Raw genomic sequence first — 27,555 nt, 5'->3', positions numbered from 1 at the left:
AGAAATATTTTTAAAAATAAAAAAAGACCCTTGTTGAATTCAACTCTATCCATAGATGACACTCGACTTTATTAGCAGTCATACTTGATGAGCTAGTAAGCTAGAACCTATGGGCGCGAATAAAGAGCGGAAAGAAGAGCTAGAGAGGAAGTTAGAATACACATAAAGCTCAAGGAAATTATAATTGTCAAGCTAGAACCTATTGTAGGCCACCTTTGAAGTCAATCAAATTTCTCTATAATGACGCACGAGCTTCCTACTAAATATCTATAGAAATAGACACAACCATACAACCACAAATAGATCCTAAACAAATTAAACTCGCACATATCATTCTTTTGTTAACACCCATACCATAATCCTATGATGGGAAAATTATTAGGTCCGGTCACCGGACCTAAAAATAGGTCCGAACATTAATAAAATATTGACATGTGAAATGTACACGTGTCATTGGAATTTTAAGTCAAGCGCATCAAAAGCGCATAAGCGTAGATAAAGCGCAGGTAAAGTGCAAGTAAAGCGCAATCAAAAAAAGCAGTCAAAACACACTTAAAGCACAATTAAAGCTCAGTCAAAACGTAGTCGAAAAACGCAATCCACATGACAAGTTATAATTGGATGTCCGAACCTATTTTTAGGTCCGCTGACGGGGCCTAATAATTTCCCCCTATGATGACACAAATGGATTGCTAAAATGGATAGTTTTGCAGAGAACCAGCGTTTATATAAATTTAAGGGCCTTCCTTAATTCACTGTGCAGTTTGTCTGGAGCCTTTAATGGAAGACTTAGCTTGATCAACAGTTTTCAAAGCATTTCTTTTTAAATGTATGGGCATTTAAAAAAAAACAAAATAATTAGTTTAGCCAATATAAATAGCAGCCTCACAAATTAGTTAGTTACCCAATTTAAGTAGGTTGATAAAATTTAATTGTTATGTGAATATAAACTTAGTTGACAAAAATCTTAAAAGTTATTGTTATAATCTTATATTGGAATTTGGCCCACCCAACATTGCAACAATAAGAACAACAACAGAACTATGCTATTAACCACCTTGCATTATTTACAAAGAATGATGAAAAGAGAGGAAGGGGAGCAATGAAAGCGAAAGAAAGAAGAAAAACAGAAGACAAGAGCATTAACTCCCAAATTTCAGACAGAAATGTTTCACTTTAAAATGCAAAATCAAAATGTGTGAGTAAATCTTATGAGCATTACTAGTTTGGATTTTCAGCAAGATCGGGAGATGGAACAGCAGCGGCGGCCGGAGGTGGAAGAGGTGGAGTGTACACTTTAGCCCGACGAAGGATCTCCGCTACAACCCAATGCTTGTGCCTACTAAGCGGCCTAGATGGATCCAATCTAACCTTTAAGAACAAAGAAGCCGAACATTCCATGTCAAATAAAGAAGCAAGCAAGCAGAAAGTATCTTAAACTTTAGATAAAACAAGGACAATTTATAATGACTGGCTTGTTTAATAAGAATGCGATGACAAAAAATCAAAAAGATAATATTTAGGGCATCTCCAATGGAACGGCAGACAACTGTTTGCCGTTCTTCCGTCGCTCCAATCAAGCGGCAATTTTGCCCCTATTTCATCGCGGGTGAACAGAGCAATGTCAATATTGGCGTCGTGCTGTTCACCTGCTATTTGTTTTTTTTTTAATTCGAAAATTAATTATTAGTGAAATATAAGAAAGAATATATTAGGAATATTCTTTTTTTGGTGTTGAAAAATGAATTTTAGTTGAAGACAAGTTACTGCATTTTTATGTATTACTGCATTTTGGAGTTAAAAAAATGAGTTTTTCGGTTGGAGATGCCCTTAGGACGAACTTTTATTTGGTCCGGTCACCTAACGTAGCTCTATGTTCGGACGCCAGTAAATTAGTGCCACGTGTTCTCACTATTTATCGCGCAGCTCGACAACCCGACCCGTAACGGAGCCGGGATTGCTATGTTTGCGTATTGCTAGGTATTACTCGGTATTGCTAGACATTGGTCGATTTTATTCGGCAATAACGAGAAATACCATTCTGTGAAGACCAATACCGAGCAATACCGAGAAATACCGAGCAATACCGAATTTTTCTCGGTATTGCTAAGTATTTCTCGGCATTACAGAGCGATATTTCTCGTTATTGTCAAGCAATACCTAACAATACCGAGCAATACCTAGAGCAATACCGAGCAATACTCGAACATAGCAATCCCGGGTCAGGTCGTCGGACCGCGCTATAAAGAGTAAGAGCACGTGGCGACATATTATTGGTGTCCGAATGTAGAGCTACATCAGGTCACTTGACCTAATAAAGTGTTCGCATACAATGCAGAAATCAATGAATGTATCGGCAAACCAAACAAAGGCAATTTGGGAGAAAAGATGGTGGCGAGAAGTTCCAAGAAAAGTATGATAAAACAAGTTTTCAGAAATCAATCGTGAGTGTTATCAATTGCAAGTGTCTTCTGGCAATGCATCAAATTCTTCACGAAGCGGTTTCAGGCAAGACAGCCACCTCGACGGGCATAACCATTAGTACCTGATGGAAACCATCTGCCAAATTCTATAGCACAATCACGAAGAAACATCACTATAGAAGCTGCAGTGCAATCTGATGTGTTATCCAATTAGTTTGTTTTTAATTTAATCATACTGATCACAAGCTTATTTCATTTTATGTACCTAGGATAGATTTCATAATTCTTTTGATATTTTTGCCATTATCTACATTTAAAAGACTATTGAAAACAAGGTTCAAGACTTTAGCCTATAAATAGACCATCAAAGGGTTTTAAGCATTAATGAAAAGAATCGTAATTGTTGAGGTTTTCCTATCTGATTGCCATAGCTTCGCCAATCTCTCACTTCATTTCTCATCATAAGTAAATAATTATCTCACCATTATATATATATATTCTCTCATTCAGCACTCCATATCTGATAGGAAACATATGCAGAAATCGATTGCTCAAATTGAAATTTCAGCAATATAGAACCGGAGATAGAAAAGAATCTTCTGGCAAAAACATCTAAATAGCCATTAGATTGATGAAATACGGAGAAGACAAACAAGGTACAATGGATCTTCTATTAGAGAGGAAGATTCGGCTCTCCTAAATTTCTAGACACCGTTAGAGCCCAAACAAGAACTAATAACCAAAAAATTTCTGCTAAAATAAGGTGAAAACCTGATTTTAGCCACCAAAACATACAATAATTAGGTAAACTCCAAAACAGATCTTCTATTTGAATTTTCCCTCATAAATACCCCATTAATTCCCCCTAATTAAGCTTATGAACCCCCCTATCAAGGGGAGATAGAGATGGGGGCAGAACTTCTACTATTCTGCCTCCTATAAATCTGGACCAGTCCTGGTTGGATCGGGTTGGGTTGACCCAACAACCTGAAATCAACCCGGTTTGACCCGCCAGCGAGTTCGGACCCGTTCGCCTCATGTATGGAGTCCTGAGACAACTAGAGAGCTAGGTAGGCGCAGACGCACCTCGCTACGTCTGTAGTTTAGCAGTTGGCACGACGGCACAGGCGCACCGCGCTAGGTCAATAGGCGGTAGGTCGGTAGTCGGAAAAATAAAAAAGTTTTTGTTATAAAAATTAGTTAAGATGTAAAAATTCTGATAATTAGGAAAGATATAAAGAGGCCTGCAAGGAGTCTAAGAAAACAATATGTGATGCATAGATTTTAGCTTTTAATGATTTATATATTAGATTAGATAATAATGAGGGCAAAAGATATATGTATAAGTTAGTCAAATAAAGAGATAGGAGTAGTAAGGATTTAGTTCAAGTGAAGTGTATTAAGGATGAATATCAAAAAGTACTTTATTAGAAAAGAATATTCAAAAAAGGATGATGAGATATTTTGTTAAACTTTTTAAAGAAGATTGTGAGAATGTGATTGACTTTAATGACATTAGCACCCTAAATAAAAATAAAGATTTTTATTTTTATTGTCGTATTAGTAAAACCGAAGTTAGAGAGGCTTTAAAGAAAATGAAGTGTGAAAAAGCTGTTGAACCTGATGATATTCCAATAGACGTGTAGAAATGCTTAGGAGATGAAAGAATTTCTTGACTTACTAAACTTTTTAATATTATTTTAAAGACTACAAATATGACATATAAGTGGAGAACAAGTGTGTTGATTCCTATTTTAAAGAATAAAGATGATGCACAAGATTGTTTGAATTAAGTTAATGTGTTATACTTCAAAACTATGGGAGAGAGTTATTGAGTATAGGTTGCGGCGTGATACTAATGTTTCTCAAAATCAATTTGGATTCATGAGGGTAGGTCTACTATGGAAGCTATACATTTATTGAGATGTTTGATGTAGAAGTATATAGAGAATAAAGAGGATCTACATATGATATTTATTAATTTAAAGAAAGTATATGAGAAAGTTCCAAGAGAAGTGCCATGGAGAGTTCTAGAAAAGAAAGGAATTAATAATGCTTATATTCAAGTCATTAAAGATATGTATGCAGGAGTTGTTAACCTTTTGAATAACACAACATCCATGAATAAGGTCTTGGGATGATTTAATTTTAAATCTTGATGTAGGCAAGGGGGGGTCAAAACAACTTGGGTCCTTTTTGTCATTTGGGTTGCTTGTTGTATTTCAGTTTGGGCCTTGGCTGCTCTCTAGTTGGGCTTTGGCTACTTGGTTTTGAGCTAAAAAAGTTGTGTTCTAGTTGGTGCTAGCTCATTAATTCTTGAGCTGAAGTTTAGCTCATTATTTAGAGTAATTGCACTTCCTAGCTCATAAATTCATAAAGGTATGTCGAGTGGAGCTTGTTTTTTCCCATTCTTGTGTCTCTTTGGTTTCTTCCTTGTGAATAAAAGCTGTGGGCTGGTTGCCTTTTCTGTTTTCTCCCTAGCTGCTTTTCCCGTGTCTTCCTCTGTCTCGTTTCCTGGCTTGGCTCCTCGGGTCCCTCCCTGGTTGCTTTCCCGTGGCTCCCTGGCTATGCTTCCCGTGGCATTTTCTTCTTGTTTCTGTGCAGATTTTGGGGGCTGTTTGTGGTGTCCTTTGGCCTTTCATTTCCCCAAACCTGATTGGTTTTGTGTTACGAGCGGACCGGTCCCTTCTGGACCGGTACGATGCTATTCCAGGCGGAAACAGCAAAAAGGGGCGGAACCCCCTGTGGACCCCACGGTTGCTGAAATTGATTTTGGGAGGGAGAATTTTGAATGAGGGGCTGTTTTAGGAAGTCCATTATGGTCCTTTATGATTAATTTGTATAATTAGGAGATTAGGGGGGAAAGAGAGATCATCTTGAATTTGAATTGTTTTGAGATCTAGCTTTTGGTGTCTTGGGCTCTTGGCTTCGCCGGAGAACTTTTGGAGAGTTTTTCCTTCCTCTCGAATTGAAGGAAAGCTGTATCTTGCAAGTGCTTTTCATCCGTTATCAAAATAAAAGTGTTTGCAGTGTTTTTCCTACGTTTTTCTCCTACGTTTCCTCTCAGATTTTCGTGCAGTTGGCTGTTTTTCTGCTGTGGACAGCAGTTTTCCGTTGGATCCTCTTGGTTTTGGTGTGAAACACTTGGAAATCCAAGTGTTTCCTATCAAATTGGTATCAGAGCATCGATTCGGGACCACCGGCGGCTGAAATTCTGAAATTTCAGCAAGTTCCTCGTGTCCATTGTTCTTTGGGCTGCTTGCTGTTTCACGATTTGGAGCATGGCTGCTCTCGGATTGGGCTTTTGCTGCTCTGGTTGTGAGCTGAAATGTTGTGATCTTCTTGGTGCTAGCTCATTAATGCTTGAGCTAATGTTTAGCTCATTATTTGGTGGAACAATTACACTCCCTAGCTTATTAATGCATAAAGGTATTCTTCTATATAGCTCATTATTGTGGAGTGGACTTGTGTCTCTTTCCCTTCTCTTTACCCCTTCGGTTTCTTCTCCTCTGGTGCTATTTCCGAAGTGTGGTTCATTCCCCTTGCTGTGCTAATTGCTCTCTGTTACCTGGCTGCCAATTGAGATTTCCTTTTTTTTACCGGTTCTGTTTCTTATTGCCCGTTGGGTCTTCTTTGTTTGCCGATTCTGTTCTTGGCTGCTGTCCCGTGGATGTTATAACCAGTTTCTGGGTGGTTTTTTTTTTTGGTTGCTTTGTGGTTGACCCTTGGTCTTTCATTTTCCCAAACCTGATTGGTTTTGGTTGGAGGTGGAATGGCTGTTTGGCTTCTTTCTTTTGCTTATAAATTGGAGATGTTTTGTGGCTGTTAAAGAGTTTTTAGGAGGTTGTTATGATGTTATTTTTGGAAGCCTAAACCTGCGGGTTTCGTCGTGGAAAAACTTGTGAGCTTGTTCCATTCCTCTCTTCGTCTAGGAAAGCTTGCGAGCTTCTCCTCTTTCGTCTCGGCTTCTAACGTCTTTCTTTTATTTGCAAGTTCCCTTTCACTTGTATCCTTCTTCTCAATCAATCAAAGAAATGCAATTTTAGGAAGTTGTATGTGTTGTTTTATTTTAATTTCATAAGTTTGTAAGTGTCCTTTGTTTTAAGTGTCTTTATATAATATAAAAGGTTTTTTTTAGTATTTTGTGTCATTTCTATTTCCTAGGAAGGTTTAGTTATTGCTTGCAAAAATTTGGGGCTCTTCTCAAATTTTTGCTTGCATCAAATCTTCCCTAGTATATTATTATCAATAGGATCTTAACCATCTTCAACTATTCGAGGAATGAATCAACCCAACTCAAAAATGCTACTCTCTCCGCCTGCATGGCCTTGGTTTCTGCGATAGTGGATCAATAGAATTCCTGGACAGATTGCCCACCAAGATTTTCAATTTTCAAAAGTCGGCTAACTTGTTTAGCTCCCTCAATATTTGTTGGATTTTAAAATACTCAAATTTGTTCATTTCCTTCTTTGCAATAAAAGATGTTTTTATAAAACATCATCTCTTATCAGGTTTTTTGCTCCAACCTCGATTGCAACACAGTCAACAATCAAAACCTCATGCTAAGTCTAATTGTTAATGATCGAGAAGTTGATTTCTACTGCCATGGGATTATGATTCCAACCAGGCTATTTAGGACCATCCCGATCTTAACTTCTCGTGCTTTTGAACATCATCTATGTATAGGTTCCAAAAAGATCCTTAGTTGTTCGTGATCTTTTTCTTCGAATTGTGAAGAAAACAGTCAACAAAAAATTTAGCTAAGGCTTACACTTTGATTATGGTTCTCAAAATATATGAGATTTGGAATACACTTAGTTCCACCGACCAATTCAATGGTCTTCTCGAGTGACCCGGTTTGCAAAAGATAGACTTAGGGTGTGGTAGGTGACAACTTGAATTGAGTGTGCCTGAAAATATAGTCAAAGTCATCGGGCAGTGATGATCACTGTCCATGTCAATTTTCTATGATGGGGTACCATAGCTGGACTCCTAGGAGGATTTTACTGACGTAGTAGAGGGCCACTTCTTTTAGTGTCTTCATGGATTAAAATAAAGCTAGTTGTCTCCAGTCTTACTCTAAGGTACAACAGTAAATTTTTTCCAAACAATAGGCTTTGCAATACATGAAGAGAAGATAAGAGTAACATCAACTACTGGCAAGCCCTAGCAATCTGTGTTCCATGTTAAGAGTTTAGCAATTCTCAGGGTTTTGAAGATCGGAGAGCACCTCTCACCCGACTTCGAGTTGAAACGGCTTAACGTAACAATTTACCCAATTACTCACTATAACTCCTTTTGGGGGAGGGCGCTTCTAAGATCACATTTACCTTGTCCAAGTTCACCTTTATCCCTCAACTATGAGTAGGAAACCTAGAAATTTCAGTGACTAGACACCAAAAGTACATTTATTCAGGTTGAGACACAAGTTAAATTTTGTTGACATGATAAATGTCTCTTTAGATCGAGAAAATGCTGCTTCGACATTTAGCATTTTACCTACAAATCATCTACGCAGACATTTTTCCTTTATGTTGTCTAAACATGTGGTCCATCATTCATTGATATGATGCTCTAACATTCTCAAGGATAAAAGGCATAACATCATAAAACTAGAGCCTTCTCCAATGATGAAGGTTATTCTCTTGCAATCTGCTGGGTGAATTTTTATTTAATGATGATTAAATCTCTGATTGTAGTAGTCGTTGATAGAGGTTGTATTGGAAATGTGGGGGAAATGTGGCCTATCGACACATATTCCCCAATCAAATATGTTCTTATCTAATAGAATGCTGTCAATGGAAAAGACATTATTAAGAATGAGATGGCTTATCTCGAATGAAACAAAAGATTTAATTCATGTAATAGGAGCAAGATTCCTAATTCCTTAACCAAAAAGATAAGTGCCCATGAAAAAGGATTTAGTGGAATAAAATTGAAAGGATACAACAACAACAACATCAAGCCTTTATCCCATTACATGGGGTCGGCTACATAAATCCTTCTTCTCCATTGTGTCCTGTTAAGAGTCAAATTTTTGTTTCAATCTAATAAAGAAATGTCATTTCTAATATTTTCAAACCAAGTCTTTTTAGGTCTACCTCTACCTTTCTTAACATAGGCTAAATTTAATACATTTACTCTCCTAACATGATCATCGAAAGGCCAACGTTTTACATAACCAAACCATCTAAGGCGGTTCTCTCTAATCTTATATGCCACTAGAACTACTCCAACATTTTCCCTGATATACTTTTTCGTATCCTATCTCTAAGAGCAAGTCCACTCATCCACCTGAGCATTCTCATCTCAGCAACACTTAACTTAATATTATTAATGGCCAACATTCTGCGTCATAAAGCATTGCAGATCTCACCGCCATCTTATAAAATTTTCCCTTAAGATTGAATGGTACTTTTCTATCATACAACAAACCCGAAGCATTCCTCCACTTCAACCATCCAACTTGAATTCTACTAATAATATCCCCATCTATTTATCATACAACAAACCCGAAGCATTCCTCCACATCAACCATCCAACTTGAATTCTACTAATAATATCCCCATCTATTTAAACAATGGATGGTAGAGATAAAAAAGCACTTTCTTTTGGCCTTAGCTCCATGGAGCAATATAATGATGCTGAAATATGGATGAATTGAAAACTTAAAACACTATGTACAAATGATATGAACAACCAAATGAAGAAATATTGAATGACAAATGAGTTGTTGAAGTGGTTGATGTTATCTACTCCATTAACAAATCATTAGTTTCATTGAATAATTAAAGAAGATAGATAGACCTTTCTCTTCGTCTTAAATCGTTCGATCCCCTCAATTGGAAGATCTCTTTATATGGATAATACAAATTATAGTTGATCGAGCCTAATTCTAATTGCTATATTCTGAAGCAATAATATTCACATAGCCGGATTCATCCTATTTAGATATTCATAACTAAAATGCACAATCCTCTTTCAAATAGGCCCCGGAAAAAAAAAAGTCTAGAATGCCAACAAATGTATGTTTATTCTCTAATTCACCCAATCTAATAGTATGAATTTTGAGAAAATCAAATGCAAAAGTCACCAAATCTAATATACTTTTTTTGTTGGGCTATAAGTACTGTTTAATATTTTACCAAAGGTTTCTATCAATCTATCTTATATGATTCATGTTGAATCCTATACTCAGAAGTTGCAAATAGGCCAAAAGATTACAAAGTGGACTCTTGCAAAAAAGATCCACATTTCATTTATAATTTGTGATATTAATCCACGCTTACCACACCTTAGAAAATGTCAAAACAAAATTTTTTAGTTGGCGATACCCAAACCTTACAAGACTTCTATGAGTAGTAAAAAAGGAAGGGTAGCCAAAGAGATATAAGCTAAGAATGCAAATTATTATTTTTTTAAATAAGTACAGGGTTTGAGAAAGAATGACTTTTATCAATCCAAGTCTAGCCTTGACGACCTTTTGATGACCCGTTTAGGAAAGTAGATGTATTAGATTTGACTTAAAAGATTTGGCTAGAAAATATCAGAAATAATCTTTCTTTATTAGATTTAAATGAGAATTTAACTTTTAACATGCCACAATGGAGAAAAGGGATTCATGTAGCCAACCCCACATAGTAGGATAAAGGCTTGATGTTGTTGTTGTTGTTGCAAGCCTACCCTCAAACCACCCGGTTTATAGAACCAAGGATTACATTATAAAAAATGCATTATCAACCTTCATGACATATTACCATTTGACTAAAGAGGAGCCTTACTTTCAATATCAATCAAAAGGGACCTTACTTTTAAAATACCCTCAATTACAGAGCTAATTAATTTAAAAAAATTACGGAGCTAATTAGTTGAGGTGGAAATTCTAATATTTTTTTTATAAATTCAATATTTACAAAATCTAAAAATAGGAGAATAAAATATGCCCCATAAAACTTAAAACAAAATTCATTCACACTCTACAACAATTTATCGAGGGTGGCATATAAGAATAACCTAAAATCACAAAAAGGCGATGTCTTATCATTCACTATGTTCATTTTTAATTGATCTACACCAATAAAAATGTAGCATATGTTTTCTAACATGTGGTTTTACAATTAAAAAAAAACATCACAAATAACGATTACGATCGGAGCCCTCAGACTTATAAAATAGAACCATTAAATTATAATCACGGTTAGTGCCAATCAATTCTATGATAACATAAAAACCTTTGAGTTGTGAATCATATAGTGCACTTGAGAGGGCATAAAATGCTCTGTTAACTAAAGTCGACTTAAATTTGTCTCCTTAGACAAATATTCACCATAGGCCTATAAGGTACCCTTGAAAATAGTAATCTATAGTTGCCAGTAAGAATCATTTGATCAGATTTAGTTGACAATCTTTCTTGATTAAGTAGTCCAGGGTCCATGACACTTAGACAAATATTCACCATAGTCCTATAAGGTACCCTTGAAAATAGTAATCTACAGTTGCCAGTAAGAATCATTTGATCAGATTTAGTTGACAATCTTTCTTGATTAAGTAGTCCAGGGTCCATGACAACCCGGGACGACGAAACTATAAGATCTTTTTCAGATTCATCATCATCCCAACCCCCCTGCGAAAAAAAAAAACCATCTGCTCTGCTTTAAGCTATAAGTGGTAAATTTCTTAATCTAAGACCAAATCTACTACTAGTATATGCTAAACATTTTACTTCTAGCAAATAACTAAAGTTTTCTCATGATAATTAATTATAGTGGCTTGTGGCCATAAGAAACCTAAAACCATATAATAAAATCTCATAAAATGAGGATGAAATGTCTAAGGAGCGTCTTATCTACAATCCAATCAACTTTTTGAAAATTTAACCTAGAACACAAAACTTTTATAGCGAAACTTGGCATGAATTTTTGGAACCCACATTCGAAAGCATCAAACTCAACTTCAAATGGTTAAATATAAATTAACAACGCTAGCATTAGAGCTTTGCTTATCTTTCTCTTAAGAAAAAAAAGTTTCCTCATGTTTTTTCATCGAGAATAATTTATAATTAATCTTAGTTAGCAAATGCAATGGTGTGGTAGGTATAAAAGGGGTTGTTTGACAATGAGTATTATTTAACTTTAGTAGGATTTAGTAAATGCTGTAAATTCGGATTTAGTAAATACTGGTATGTTAAATCCTAAAAATTATTTAGCAAGATAGTTGTTAAATCCTATTAAATTCTACTAAACTATTTGGCAACATAATCCAGGATTTAAGGTGGTTAGTTCATTTAAAAACAAAATTTATTGTATTTTGAATTTAATTTACATGTTAAGTATGAGTTACTTATTAATTTCAATTTTAATTACTATCAATAAATTATAATGATAAATAATATAATTAGAAACGAGCTTAATTATGAAATAATTTAAATAATAATTTTATAACTAATTATTAATTATCAAATTATTTATTTTGGTGTTAATTTGATAAGAATTTGACATCTAATTAATTAGTTAATTATTTTTTGAAATAACTAATTATTTAATTAATACTCCTAATAATTTAATTAACTATTTAAGTGTTATTTAATTACTTTTAATTAGTAATTAGACTATTAATTATCTCATTAATCACCTAAGTGTTCCACTAATTAATTACTTTATTATTATTTATACTATTAATTATATAATTAATATGATGTGTCTTGGAAATAAAAACAACAAAGGAGATAAGAAATAAATGCATGAATACCAATTTAGGAGCTAAATTTGAACTTCTTCAAAAATAATGCAAGATAAAATTGGTCTACTACTCGAGAGATAGATCAGCTCTCCCACAAACCCTAGACGCCGCTAGAAAACTCACAATAAACCTTAGAATAAACAAACTCCCCCTCAACAAAACATAACCTCAAACCCTAGACAAACTCCCCCTTAAATAGTCATAATACATAAGAAACATAATTGGAAGTTTCTTAATTAAAACCCCCCTAATTCAATCCTTCCTAACATATAATAAACATAATTAGAAGCTTCCTAATTAAAACCTCCCTAATTAAATCCTTCCTAACGTATAATAAACATAATTGGAAACCTTCCTAAATAGTTCCCCCTTAATTAGGAACCTTCTAAACAGCTTCATTTGATTAGGAACCTTCCTAAACAACTTCCCATTGATTCCTCCTGCTTACATAACGAATAATAACACTCCTGGGCCCCACAAGGTGGCCCCCCCTAGCATATCATAATAACTTATATTTCAAATTATATTAATTAAGCTAATTGTATTAGTTTTTAATTACTTTGACCTAAAAAGACTTGGTTAGAAATATTACAAATGATATTTTTTTTATTAGATTTAACTGAGAATCTGACTTTTAACATGACACAATGGCGAAAAAGGATTCATGTAGCTGACCCCACGTAGTGGGACAAAGGCTTGATGTTGTTGTTGTTGTTGTTGTACTAATTATTTATTAATTACAATATAATCTTGATTAATTTTAATTAAACTAATTGAATTAAATTAATTAATTCTTATAGTAATACCTCTCTTCCAATGCTTGCCGATTTCAAAATTTTCACTTTTGTCTTCCCATAGACGTAAACTTAAGGTTCGATTTCCCTCTTCTCCAACAATTCGACTTCGCATGTGCTTCACGTGAGAGGTAGAGTTTTGAACAAGTTGCTTAAAGACTTCCTTTTCTCCTTCGACGACAATCCTTCCTGTCGAATTGAAAGTCAGGACAACTCATCATTCTTCTGTTGGATCGAAGGTAACGATGACAATAGGAGGGAGGGAGCTCATTGCAAAGGTAACTATTTTCTCCCTTTCGTGTTGCTTCTTCGGCCAAAACTCGTAAATCCTTAAAACTTATGGATTTATTAAATCTAGGATTTACCACAAAAAGGTGGTAAAGACGGATTTATTCCGTTGTGCGATTTATGCCGAGTTGAAATCCTGTTTTGCAAAATTTAAGCTAAATCCTACTCAAATCCTGTGTAAATGCTGTTGCCAAACAGCCACTAAAAGTTATGGATGAACTTTCTTATATATTGATATGCTCTCATGAAGCTTCACACATTGATCACATTCTATGGCTGAGACCAGTCTCATATGGTTTTGATCTTCTTGAGGTTGATCTTAATCTTCCTTGCTAGCTTTAAACCCTTAATAGAGTGGGGTCTTCTTCAAAAAATCCAGTTCTTCAAATTCAGAAAAAATTGGTTCTTCTTCAAGAAGTCAAACAATTTTTCTATATGTTTGAGATGTTCCACCCAAATTCAGTTGTAGATGAGAATGTTGTCAGTAGACAATCACAAAATCATCTATAAATGATCTCAAAATGTCATTCATTAGATACCTAAATATAGTCGATGCATTACAAAGATTGAATATCAGCACCATTCACTCAAATTGCCTTATTCTTGTTTTAAATGTGGTTTCTGCTCATCTTCTTAATGTACTGAAACTTGATGGCAACCAAATTTCAAATATAGCTTTGAAAATATTATAGCATTCTTCAATTAAACCAACAAGTCTTCCATGAAAATGAACATTTGTGCTCTAATAGTGAAGATGGCACACCAAGAGGTATTAATAAAATATCGGGCAAATTATTGGGTCAGGTGACCGAACGCAGAGATAGGTCCGGATATTAATAAAAAATTATTTTAAAATTAGCGCAAGTAAAGCGCAACTAAAGCGCAGGTAAAGCGCAACTAAAGCGCAAGTCAAAAAGCGCAACTAAAGCGCAACCAAAGCGCAACTAAAGCGCAAGTCAAAAAGCGCAACTAAAGCGCAAGGTGACGCAGCAAATTTTTATTGGATGTCCGAACTTATTTTCCGCCTCCGGTCACCTGACCCAATAATTTGCCCACCAAGAGGGGGGTCAATTGGTGATTTAAAAAAATTCAAAAAAAAAAAATTGAATAAAGACCAAAATCTAATTTTAAGCATAAACGTTTGAATATTAAAACTAATAACATTTTTTTACTTATTCTGGTTTTTTTTTTTAAAAAATAAATATGAATCACGATAATCTTCTTTCACAAGTGCAATCACAATCAAATGAGAGGGTTGAAAATTAAACTGTAAGGAAATAAATGTGCTGAAAGTAAATGCGAAAAGTAAAATGATGCAACTACTTTTTATAGTGGTTCAGTCAACTTGACCTGCGTCCACTCCCCCAAATGTCCTCTCTTCGGGAATTGCACTAACACGGTGACTTTGCTTCATCCCAAAATTAGATGGAGAAGCCCTTCACCTTTTCCACAAGCGGAGAATGCACCTTTATAGACTCTTCACACCTGAAGAATCCCTCCTTTCACCTCCTCAATCCTACAAAGCCACCATGTCCTCCTTTCGACTTAGTCCGACGAATTCGTTGAGTCCTCCTTTCACCTCCTCAGTCAGGTGGAGTCGTCATACAACTAGCCTTCTCGGCTAGCAAGCCTTTGGCACCAAAGCCTTTCTTCATAGAGCTCCTCTCGAAAGACACAACAATACAACCACAAGGCCTCAGGTGCAAGTCAGTCGAAGCAACAGTGTGAAAACCCATCTCACACTCCCTTGAATCCCTCAAGGCTCTTCTCCCTTTCACACAATCGCACCCTCTCTCTCCCTTGCTCAATGTTATTTCTCCAAGCTCTCTCACAAAAGAAAACAGCCGTTGACTGCCAAAAAACCCTTCTCTCAAATTAGAAAAGAGTTTATAAAGAGAGCATTTTAAAATGCTAATTTTCAATTCAGTCATCCTTAATCGTATAATACGATACTCATATTGTACAGTATGTACTCATATTGTACGATACGATTAGTTCATTTTCTTATGTACGATCCAATATCGTCTAGTACAATTAGTTCAATCAAATAGTATTTCATATAGGACGAACCCTGGGACGATTAATTATTGTCCAGGAGGTCGCTCTGCCGATTGTACTGGACGATCGTTAATCATAATTAATCCTGATTTGATTGCTTAATCATAGGAATTAAATTACGCAAGATATTTAAACTTCGTACAATACGAACTAGTTCGTACAGTATGATTAGAACTTTCAAAACTTGAATTATCGGCTAATTTAAATGACAACAGGGATACTAAATATAGCTGATCGTCTTATATGATGTTGTGGTCATACAGTACGATTAGTTATAGCCCATTACAAATTAATCTTATTTAATTAAATATTCTAATTAATTTTTTATTGCACTGATCGTCCAATGATATAAAAAAATATTAAAATATTTACTTACGCTCTCCCTTATGTGTGTGCACAGTTATTAGGCCAATATACACCTATTACAAATATAGACTAAAAAAATAAAAATTACATACTCTTTAAGACATAAATTGACTCACACATAGACACTGCATAGTCTTAAGCCTTGAATCCTTAAGTCTTACTTCGTGTATGCTATACATAAAAGGATTAGTAGAGCACAATAAAAACATATGCATTTTATAAAGAAAGAGAAACTAAATAAACATCCAATAATATTTGTAATCATCAAAACACAAGGTCGAGCTCCCGGATTGTAACATTGCACTCTAGAAAGTGAATATTGATTCTCATTATAGTTTTCTTTAGTATATGGTAGTCTATAGATATTTGACAACCACCATCTTTCTTTAACACCATCACAATCAATGATCCACATGGAGAGTTGTTTGGCTTAATGATTCCTCAATCAAGCAACTCATGCACTGGCTTCATTATCTATTCATTATCTACCACCGAGTTGTGATGCATCCCAATATTGGGGAGAGCCGAATCTAAGAGGAGCTTAATCTTGTGCTCTATAGCTCGTCAAGGAGACAAACCTCATAGATTTTGGGAAAGCTCTTGGTAGTATTCTACTAAGTGTTGCATTCTCAACTCTTATTCCCCAAACAATAAGTTCGATGTTTTTCCTGTCTCCTCCTATCGACTAAAAAGGCAAATATATTTCTATCTGGGTTCTCCTATCAGATAAAAAGCACAATTAAATATCGAAAAACATATATCATTCTATTTACCAGTTCAATTGCCATCATATTCAAAGGCTAACAACCCTTGCTTCTATTGATAATGTACCTCAAACCATCCTTGGAGAAACAATATTATTGTGTCCTTCAATATAATATGATGGTCTCACATTTATGGTTCCAAAGAAATCTGGCAAATGTCGGGAGGTACCACTTCACAAATCACCTTGTCGATGAACATTAGTGATGGAAAAGTGAACATGGCACTATTACTCAATTAATATCTCGAAGTCCTTTTGAATCCATCCAAGTGGGTGAAGATTCATCTCAAGTCCCAGTCTTCTGGCTAGAATCACTAAGATCAAGTTCATGTTACATGAGCTGAATATAACGTTTAACTAATTCTTGTTTCACCTAGATTTTCCATGTGAACAGTCATGCTCATTAGGTCATACGTCATATGAGGCTTTCACATTCAGCTATTCCATCAAGAAAAGGCATATATCAAGTCAGTTCACTAAATCTAATGTTTGATATTGGCACATTGTTGTGGCCAACTTTTGTCCTTAACATCATTTTTGAACTTCTCTATTAAAACTTTCAGATGACTTATATAGCACTTTGCTCTACATGTTCCAAAATCCAGCAATGATCATAATTAAGGGTATTTTTAGAAGAAGACGATACGGAATTACCTTTGTCAAGACCCTTTTGATTCTGCTTAACTTTCAATTCCCCTACCTTCTTGTCAAAACAGGGTTTACCACCTCGACCTTTGCTATTTCTCCGAATGGCTATAGCAAATATGTTTAGCTGACCAAGATTTTTTAAGGGAAGAGAAAAAGTTCATTGGAGATGTTGTAATGCAACTTTGTCGTGGGTCAACACAAAGACATCTTTTAGCAAGGCACCATGCTCTAGGCTTATCTCCTGAACTATGCCATATAAGATTACATAATATTATCTTGCCGATGTCACAACTTACCACGTCCTCCACCATCCTTCTTCGTGGCAAATGGGTTATAATATTTTAGAGCAATTTCTTGAATTGCCAATAGATTATGTTCTAACACCCAAACATTCTACCTTGTCAAAGCCTGCTTGGTGAATATTAACTAGGTAAATAAACCTTCAATTTGGAAGAAGACCTGTATGGACTAAAATAGGTTCCAGGTTGATCTACCCATGCATAAAGCTTCTCGATGTAAATAGAACCATCAAGTGTAGTGATATCAATTTTATTTTCAACCTTGAAAAATTGGTGTCGTCCTCCGAAATAAAGCTCAAAGTCACCATCTTGCTTTCTAGAGCATTTGTTGGCTTCTCATTGCCGTTAACGACAAAATTGTATTCTAGGACCAATTTTCGTTATAAACTTTCATTGGCTTCTTCCAAAGCTAGCACTATGATACCAAAAGCGTGATTTGAAACCACAAACAAGACATGAAATAAGATCCAATGAGCAGGAAAAATAAATGGAACAAGTAATTTGGACTCTTGTTTTTTGGAGCAATAAACTATTATTTCATTATAAAAATAAGGGAGATACAAAGAAGGAAGATGATGCTTCATTGAATCATCTCTCTCATGCTCTATAACTTCACAAAGTTTCTCTTTAAGAAATCTCTAATTTGAACTATATGATATTTAGAATTCAGTTACGGAACTATCTCAATCGATTCTTATTCTTAATTGATTCTCAATCCTAAGACAACACTTTCTAATGATAGGAAATGTTTGTTATATTAAAAAGAAAGAAATATTATTACATGAAATCATGGTCACAAATCATGAGGCGGTAATTATCTTGACATACAATTAATAGAAAACTCCAGCCAGGTTTGCATTCTCTCAAGTTAGAATCTTGTCAAGGCCTTTCCTGAATTCATCTCAGCCTTGCCAATTAATCGCAATTTCAATAGATTTCTCTTAATAGCATGCTAGCCCTCACAAGTTTCCTCTAAACACACCGCAAGGCTCTCAGAATTCTCCTCTACAACTTCTAAGTAATCTTGGCTTATCCTCCACGCACCTTCTCAACTAGTAAATTAATCTTCTGATCAATTTTGCTACTAACTATTGTATGTCATTATCCATGCTTACTCCTTTGTCATATAATTTGCAGTCCATCTCTTTTTTGTTTACTTGTTTACTTAGACTCACCATCTTCATCTTATATATTTACTATTCTAAAGCATAAGTTCTTAAACCAACATTTTATAGACTTATTTCCAAAGGTGCAAAGGCAAGTGATCCGCTAGTTTGAAAGTGGGCATGCTTGTGTGCCAACTCTTATAATGCTTTTACATCATCCCTAGAAAAAATAATATCTTCAATATTTGAAGTATACATTAGCATTCATCTTTCAAATCAAGGCAATGTGCTCACCTCACTGAATGTTTTAAGGGCAAGGCACTTGCCTAGGAACGCTTAGTAATGGTGTACGCATATGGGGTGTGCAAGATGTTCTGGCATCACTTCACATCACCTGAATACTTAGGTGAGTGAATGGGTAATCTTTAACAACATTAACCTCATCCAACAAGGTCCAGAAGCACTTTAACCTCATTGTTATGGATTATAAAGGATCATAAAATAACCCTTCAAAGGAAGAAAATAGGCCAAGGATGACTGCATACAACTGCACTCTATCAATCAAGCAAAGGTGAAAAAGTAGCATACATTGCTAAAGCTTTGATGAAGACCTGTGTAATATGGTCTTGGCGATGGAAGCAACCTCTCATTGCAACTAAAAAGAAACAAGCATAGCAACAATAACCACATTACCACAAAAAACAAGAGAAGACAAAAAAAACACCACCACAAAACACATCATGAGGGCAAGCAACAACACTCTTCAGATTGCAAGGGCAAGCAAAAAAAAAAGTACTCTTATGCATATTGAATGCATGTTGTAATATCTCAGCTTATCTTAACAACAATATAGTATATACAGAACCATCCTTCCAAACACATCTCTACTGCTAACAAAGATAAGTGTTTTATCTTGAATGTCAAAACTAATAAGCGAGGATATTTGTAGTCTAATGCTGTCGGAGTTCAAATAACACAAAAAAAAAAGATTTTAAAAGAAGGAAAAAAAAAGGCTCAAATATAGCATTAGAAATCATATATGTTTTGTATATCAACCAAAACCCTAGCTCATTAGCCTAGTGAATAGCATCCAAAAAGATCAAGCTTACCTAGCAGTCTTACCTAGGGGTGCAACTGAGTCAAGATTTTATGCTTCTCCAGCTTTGTTGCCATGATCATGATATATATGTAGTTGTCTTCAACATTTAGCCCTAATGTTTGCTTAGATTTGTTAGATTTCCGTTAGCTTTAGTTGCATATTTATAAATCTTATTAAGTTTGTATTGTAACCTACTTTTCTTTTGGAATTATCATTGCAATATGTTCTTAATGGACATTCAACTATAAACCCTTTTGTTAATTATCAAAGCATTTATCCTTCTAATAAATCACATTTTATTGTCTTTTGTAGTGATGTGTAATTATCTCTGGGTACAATTCTTAATGAAATTTGCAATATGATTGACAAACATATAGAGGTTCACGATAGTATAAGTAAATTAATTTCATTTATTATGGAGTAAAATAATTTGTTGTATGAGGATCCAATAATATGACGGTTTATATTAAACAAATCATAAATTGGCCAGCAGCATGTAGCCGATCTACTTTTGAGGCATAAATTGTGGTCATATAACTATTTTAGGCTTCCAATAGAAGCATTCCAATAATTGGAAGACTTATTAGTAAGTCACGATATGATAGCAAATGAACAGCTAGGTATATTCAATTTAAGAGCTGCACATGCACATACTTACAAAAAATTATGAGTTTTCTCAGCATTCTTTTGAAACATTGATTCTAATACTACGAGCAATAGTTTTTTTTAGCTTAAGAGTTCATTAAACTGACAATCATGAAAACAAACTATCATCCATTCTTATGATCAAACCCACAATTTTATCCCTACTTCCAAAAATGTGATTGGAGCCATGTATAATATCAATATCCCTACTATCATTAACAGATGAATGCATAATTGATACTGCAACAGAAAGAATTTACTTCATAAAATGTTATGGCAGCAATCTCATTTGATCTCAAATTTGTCAATGCCACATCTTGCTGCGAGGGATTTATAGCTGATCTGAGTGTATGGTGATGGGTAGTGGAAGGAGACTTTAGAGTGTCATTTGCTAATTATTAATTGGTTGATTATGGCTATGCTAACAAGGATAAGTTAATGGCATAACTCAAAGGATTCTAATATTATTTTAGAGATTATTATAGAGAAACATCTTACAGGCACTCAATCGAGCAGGAATTGTACAATCATCAACACGCACAATTATGTAATATAGTAAAAAGAGTATTTGATATTTCAAAAGAGAGATTCAAAGTATTAACTTACATGCGGTAATTTTCTTTAAGAGTTCATATAGATATTGTGCTTGCTTGTACAGTGATGCACAATTTCATTGGATGCTATCACAGACACGATATGTATTTCAAAATATGTCAAGTTTAAATGAAGCATGAAAGTAATTTTGGTGAGGTACAAATCAATGATGAAGTCCCTAACATGCATATAATAGTTGGGGAAAGAATTCTAAGTGATGCAATAAGGTAAAGAATTCTAAGTGATGCAATAAGGCATTCAATCGCCACCAACTTGTAAGAAGTGTGTGTAAGATTTTATTTTATTAAGAAAAAAATTTCCATGGATTATCTACTACTAACACATTATTTTAATCACAAGAAATGAGTCAACGACTCCAATCAACTTGATTAAACGCTATATTTGACAACAACAACAACAAGCCTTTGCCCCAGTAGGTGGGGTCGGCTACATGAATCCTTTTTCTCCATTCTATCCTATTAAAAGTCGAATTCTCGTTTAAATCTAGTAAAGAAATATCATTTATAATATTTTCTAACCAAGTCTTTTTAGATCTACCTCTACCTTTCTTAACAATGAAATAATAAATTAATATTTAATTATATTTTTCATCTTATTGGATATGATATTCTTGCTAATGTGCAGTATTATTTTGATTTCATGAATAGATATAGTTTTACTACATGTTATTGTTTCAATATTATTTATTATGCATAAAACTATATGAATTAATCGACTTAAATACTAAATTGCATTGCCAAATGGTTTCACACCATTTAGTAGAATTTAACATCTATAATGCCCAACAATTTTTAGGATTTAACATGCTTAGGATTTAGTAAATCCATATTTACAGAATTACTAAAAATATCCTACTTGCAGCCAAACAGCCCCTAAATGAGAAGAAAATACCAACAACCCATATAGTTCCAAGGGGGGAGCATTATCATGAGCCCTCAGCAATTAGCAGAATTGATCTAGTGCAGAAATTGTAAGATAAGTTCCTGCAGTTCATCAGTTGAATGGAAGATTAAAAAAAAACGAGACGCTGGAAATGAGTAGCCTCAGATAAAAACCACTGAAAAAAGAAGGGCAGATAATTGGCAGGTATCATACAGGAAAAAAAAATACTAAAAAAACAGTGAAAAAACAATCGGTACGTTAGCAAATGCAATTAATTACCCGGTCACCGATGCTGCACTCGTTGTGCTCGTCGTGAGCCATGAACTTGCTAGTCCGCTTCACGTAACGATTGTAAAGCTTGTGGTGGAAGAGCCGATCCACAGCAACCACCACAGATTTCTGCATCTTGTTCGAAACCACCATTCCCACCACCGACTTCATCTACTCCGTTTCTTCAGGTCGAGCAAGCAAACAACAAAAAAACAGATCTTTATCGGGAATAGAAGTCGTAGCGCAGAGAGAGACTAGGCCGCAGTTGAACAAGCTGGCAGCTGCCAATGGGTGAGGGATTGAGGAAGAGGAAAGTGGGAAGATATGTGTTTTGCTGGAGCGTGGCAGGCTAGCAGACCGGAAGCGTAGCAAACCAAAAGAAAGCAGCGAAAACCCTACTACCGGGGAAAAAAACAGAGGGTTTGTCGGGCTGCAGACGAATGGAGCCAGAGGAGATTGTTGATATTTAAGCTACTTTATTTTCAGCTTATTAAGTTCAGCTTGATCTTGGTTTTAGCTTTTATATTAAAGTGGTAGATTTCATATTTGATTTATATTTATTTCATATTCTATTTAAGTATTTATTTCGAACTTCAAATAAAAGATCAATCTCAAACTAGTATTAAGCCTTTTTTAAGATACTCATTAACTTAACAAATAAATTTTATTAAGCATATTAACAAATAATTATCTTGAAATTGTTCTCGAATGTATCTAACGAGAATTTACCAACTATCAAAATAGCCCGTTCACAAAAATATCTAGCTAGTATTTTCGATATATCAAATGAGCTCAATCAAAAACAGATAAGCTCAGAAAACAATTCTTCTTATAAACAAGATTGTTGATTAACATTTTAAATAAACAATCCAACAAACTTGAACAAATATCTCTTCTTTATGAATAAATGCATTCCACTTTAAGGGTACAACATTAAAAAAATGAAACTAATTTTAAGAAAATAATAATCATTTATTATAATAATACTAAAAATATATGAGAATATACCAAATAAAGATTTATAAGAATAGATTATTAACAAGTTTATTCACATGCTCTGTGTTAAATATTAATTGAGCTTCGTATCAAGCTTCTCATTGAGCTTATTTACAAGTTTTAATTGATATTGTTCATAAATATAAACAAAGATAACACATAGTTGTTCAAATTTATTCATTCACAATCTGAGTGATTTAAATAGTATTCAAACTTGTTTGGTTATTTTAACAAATAATCATGAAAGAGCTGTAATCAAACCAAGCCACAAGTACCTCGTAAAATACTCAGTTCATTTGAAGCCCTAGAAATCATTTTTGTTTTATTTTTATTAAAAAAATGAATTTAATTTATTTTTTTAGTTTTTAAACAAATTTAGTTCTTTTTTATAGACTCAAAATACTATTTAGATATTTATTAGGAGTATTTATTTTTTAAAATAAAATCACCCCCTACTAATATCGTTCACCACCGTTCATCATTGCCTTATGCAACATTAAATAAAAAGAAAAACAACACTTATTTAAGATGACATCATGTTTTCATTTAATATCAAAAATAAAATAAAAGACTTGGTGAACATTCTATATCACATTTATTATATGTGGATGATGTTCTAAATTTCGGGAAAATCTCTATTTTGAATGCTTAAAAGTTAAAGATGATTCTTGATTATTTCCATAAGATTTCTGGGCTGAAAGTTAATCCAGAGAAAAGTTCTACTATCTTTTCTAAAGGGTGTTTAATTGCTCATAATATTGGTCAGCTTTTGGGAATCCCTATTTCTCAGGACACTTTGAAATATTTAGGTTTGCAAATTTCTTGTAAAAGACTTTTAATTTTTGATTTTCAACTGTTAATGAATAAAATTATTGATCTTCTTGATGGTTGGAAAGCTAAAATTTTTGCTGTGAGGGTTCAATATATTAATTTCACATTCTCTAATATTATTTTGTAATGGATTAGAGGGCTTTCTTTACCTAAAACATGTTTCAAAATATTCAAAAGAGCTTGCTCTAATTTTTTATTGTAGGGTGAAGTTAATATTAAGAAGATTCATATAATTGCTTTGAAGGATGTTTGTAAACCAAAAAAGTTTGGTGATTTAGGGATTCGTAATCTTAATGCTTTATGCTTTGCTTACGATTGTTGTATTATTTGGTGTATTGTCAATAATACGGGGCCTCTTGCGGTTTGGGCTAAATTCAAATATATTTCTTGTTGGAAGCCTTGCTCTCAAAAGGATTCGAAATTTTGGAAAGATCTTTGTGTTATTGCAAGAGATATTAAAAGCAAGATAGCTTTTAATTTGGCTGCCAATAGTTCGTTACCTCTCTTATGGGATCCTTGGCTTAATGAGAAAGCTCTTCAAGAAATTCATATGGGTTTTGAGGCTCATTCTCTAAATGCAAGGACTGTTTGTGAATGGATTATTAATGATAGCTGAAATATTTCTGTATATATTCCAGAAGACATTGCTCTGGTTATTTCGAGTATTCTGATTCATAATCAAGTCACTCCTTATATTGTTTGGGATAAGGTGACCTTTCCTGCTTTTAAGAATTTTTATTCTATGTTCTTTAATCATTTTAATGAGGTGGATTGGTTTAAATTTGTGTGGCATAAGAGATATGCTCTTAGGTTTTCTTGTTTTTCTTGGATGGCTATGCTTAATGGTTTGAAAAATGCTAATCTTTTAATTAGGAGAAATATTAATGTGCCTAGTTCCTGTATTCTTTGCAATATGGGGCAGGAAAGTCATAATCATTTATTTTTTGAATGTGACTTTTCTTTTAACATTATCTCTATCTTTGTGCCTAAGTTAAATTCTTTATGCTTAGACCAAATCTTTTGCAAGTTTTTTATTTTATCTAGAATTCTAATTTGATTGTGGAAGCTAAACATCTCTATCTTCTTTATTCTTGTTGCAATCTTTATTTTGTTTGGAAAGAAAGAAATTGTCGGAAGATGGAGAACATTTTTCGTAATTAGGATTATATTTGTAGGCTCATTAGCTCTGCGGTGCAAGCAAAAGCTAGTAAATGGGCTTATTATCATAAGATTATCCAATATATTGTCTAATTATGGATTATTATTGGTGTTTTTGGACTATGATGATTGGGCACCTTCGTATTGTTTCTTATTTTGGATGGCTGATCTGACAAACAAATTTTCTAGATGGCTGGGTCTAGCAACCAAAATTATTTTTGGGTTCTTTGATTCAACGGAATGTTTTCCCATATTTCTGAGTCTTTATTTTCAGGGGTTATGGGTTTTTTCCTTGCTATTGGTACAGTTGGGTGTTCTTTTGTGCAGTTGACGTGGTTATCTGGAGTTTGGTTAGGTTGCAGGTTGATCGCTTTGAAGTTGCTTTGTTGGCTTTTTTGGATGTTAGAGCTGTCTCGACAATTTCTTCCAGTTTTCGATTGGACTATTGTTGTAGTGACTCTTGTTTTTGCCAGTTGAGGTTGTTGGTTCGGTTGGCTATATTGGATAGATATTTTGCTGCTGAGCTTGTATTGCTTTCATCTGCAGGTGGATGGAATTTATCTCATCTTTTGTTCCTATTTTTTATCATTACTGACTCTTTTACAGAGTTGTGTTTTTGTTGGTTCTTTTTTTAAGAATCATGTTTGTAGATGTCTCATGCTATAAGGAGTTTTTAGGTTTCTTTTATTTTTCCTTCTTTGATATTGTAACTTTTTCTTTGTTTTTTCTTACAATTCATTTGTATTTGCTTTGTAACCTTTCATTTTTTTGAATAAAATTAGGCATGTATGCCCCTATTTTTTCAAAAAATAAATAAAAAATAATAAAATAATAATATTATGAAAAATCAAAATAAAAAAGTGATGTTAAATGAACTCTTAATATCTAAAACATAATAATTTTCAAATACATATATCAAACTTATATGTAAACACTCATCATTACCAAAAAAATAATTATTTAAAGCATTTGCATACATATCATAAAATTCTTATGTATTTATATATCTAATACATGAATATTTATATTTACTTACATAACACTCTACTTTCTAAATCACATTAAAAATATGTCTCACGTTAACTTTTCTAAAGTAAAATACATTTTTCATACATATGTCTTAATGTGATTTAAATATTAATGTATTATATTAGTAAATATTAAAATTTAGGTGTTAGATTTTATGAATTTAAATCCCCTTAATACGTAAGTTGAAACCCACACTCCTCTCAATATCTTTTTTTTTTTTTTTCAGAACCCTAACCTTGCTTTTATTTTATAATATGGATATTTATCAAAAAAAAAGTTAGAAGGTTATCTCAATTTTAAGAAAGATGGTTTATATAATTTTTTTAATAGATGAAAAATAAATTATAATGTTGTTGCATGTTAGAAGTCTTAAAATGGTACCAAAATCTAGAGCATATTAGCATTGTACCAAAATCTAGAGCACAAACAAATGAAAGAAGATTGCAATCGTAAATAATTTGTTTACATGAAAAACTTGAAAAAGAAACAAAATCATGGGGAAATGACTCATTAGAATGATTCACAGGTTGCAAATGATGCCCTTCCCAATAATTAGAGAAGGTACATATAAATTGTATTGAAAAGATTTCATGGTAAAAGTTAGAAGAGTCTCAAGGCATTGGGGTTGACTTCAAAAAGACTTTGGTAATATATTAATTCATTCTCCCTTGAGAAGAGGAAACCACTAACCAAGAAGCCTAATATGAATATCAGTTATGATGTTGAACAGTGACTTCTACCAATCTTATAGCGATGACATGCATTAATATTATTGGCAATTACTAGTGATAAACTCAGTTTGTATCATGATCCCCGTAATAGAGATATGCACATCCTTCTGTTTTCTTTTTTCCTAGAATTTGGTTTAAATCTTGGCATGTTACAAATATTGATATGCAATCTCTAATAAATTATCCCCATAGTATAACATGCATTCGTTATATTATATGTCTCAATAATCTATTTTAATAACTATCAAACAAAGTTTGAAAACTAATTTTTTAGCCCAATTAAAATATATTAAAATTATATTATATGTCGGGTTGATTTCCTAAAGTAGGCCAATGAATTGAATAAAGCATTCTTTGGGTGCATTATATTATACATTTATGCTTAACATTTTCATAGCAATAAATTGAAAGTTGGGGGACGTTGTAAGACCTCAATGAACTATCATAAGAGCATATCCAACCGAACTCCAAACACTTAAATGACGTCCCATGACAGCTCCAGCCAAACGGTAAAATTTCTGCTATTTAGTTGCGGGTGAACAGTGGGACGCCAATATTGGCGTTGCACTATTCATCTCCGTCATTTTTATGTCTCTACCGAACTTGTCGTGCGAAAGAAGAGGCGACCGTTACCTGCAAAAGGGGGAAGAATGGAGTTTGATTGGAGATGAATCACAGCATTTTTTGGTTTCACAGCATTTTGGAGTGAAAATTGTGATTTTCGATTGGAGAAGCTCTAAGGTGCACCAAGAGGGAGGGGGTGAATTAATACTTAAAAATATACTACATCAATAATACCCTTTTTATATTTTATGT

At 33.8% G+C, this 27,555-nt stretch overlaps 1 protein-coding gene across 1 annotated transcript; it reads right to left on the bottom strand.

Annotated features, from left to right (window-relative positions):
- Positions 1–1,019: 1,019 nt before the first annotated feature.
- Positions 1,020–22,418, bottom strand: LOC110098282 (30S ribosomal protein S17-like). Its single transcript, XM_020825057.2, has 2 exons — positions 22,004–22,418; positions 1,020–1,371 (listed from the first exon to the last, which is right to left on the bottom strand). The coding sequence occupies exons 1-2, from the start codon at positions 22,163–22,165 to the stop codon at positions 1,222–1,224; spliced, it is 312 nt and encodes a 103-aa protein (XP_020680716.1). The 5' UTR covers positions 22,166–22,418; the 3' UTR covers positions 1,020–1,221.
- Positions 22,419–27,555: the final 5,137 nt, after the last annotated feature.

The sequence above is a fragment of the Dendrobium catenatum genome, unplaced genomic scaffold (assembly GCF_001605985.2).
Source record: "Dendrobium catenatum unplaced genomic scaffold, ASM160598v2 fragScaff_scaffold_218, whole genome shotgun sequence".
Classification (NCBI taxonomy): domain Eukaryota; kingdom Viridiplantae; phylum Streptophyta; class Magnoliopsida; order Asparagales; family Orchidaceae; genus Dendrobium; species Dendrobium catenatum.
This window is presented reverse-complemented; position numbering and strand designations above follow the sequence as displayed.

Bases quoted from the DNA above. Each gene is read 5' to 3' on its own strand.
- LOC110098282 (XM_020825057.2), bottom strand. From the start codon at position 22,165: ATGAAGTCGGTGGTGGGAATGGTGGTTTCGAACAAGATGCAGAAATCT. The intron at 1,372-22,003 runs GTAATTAATTGC...TTGTTCTTAAAG, and splicing joins AGTGCAGCATCGGTGACCGG to GTTAGATTGGATCCATCTAG.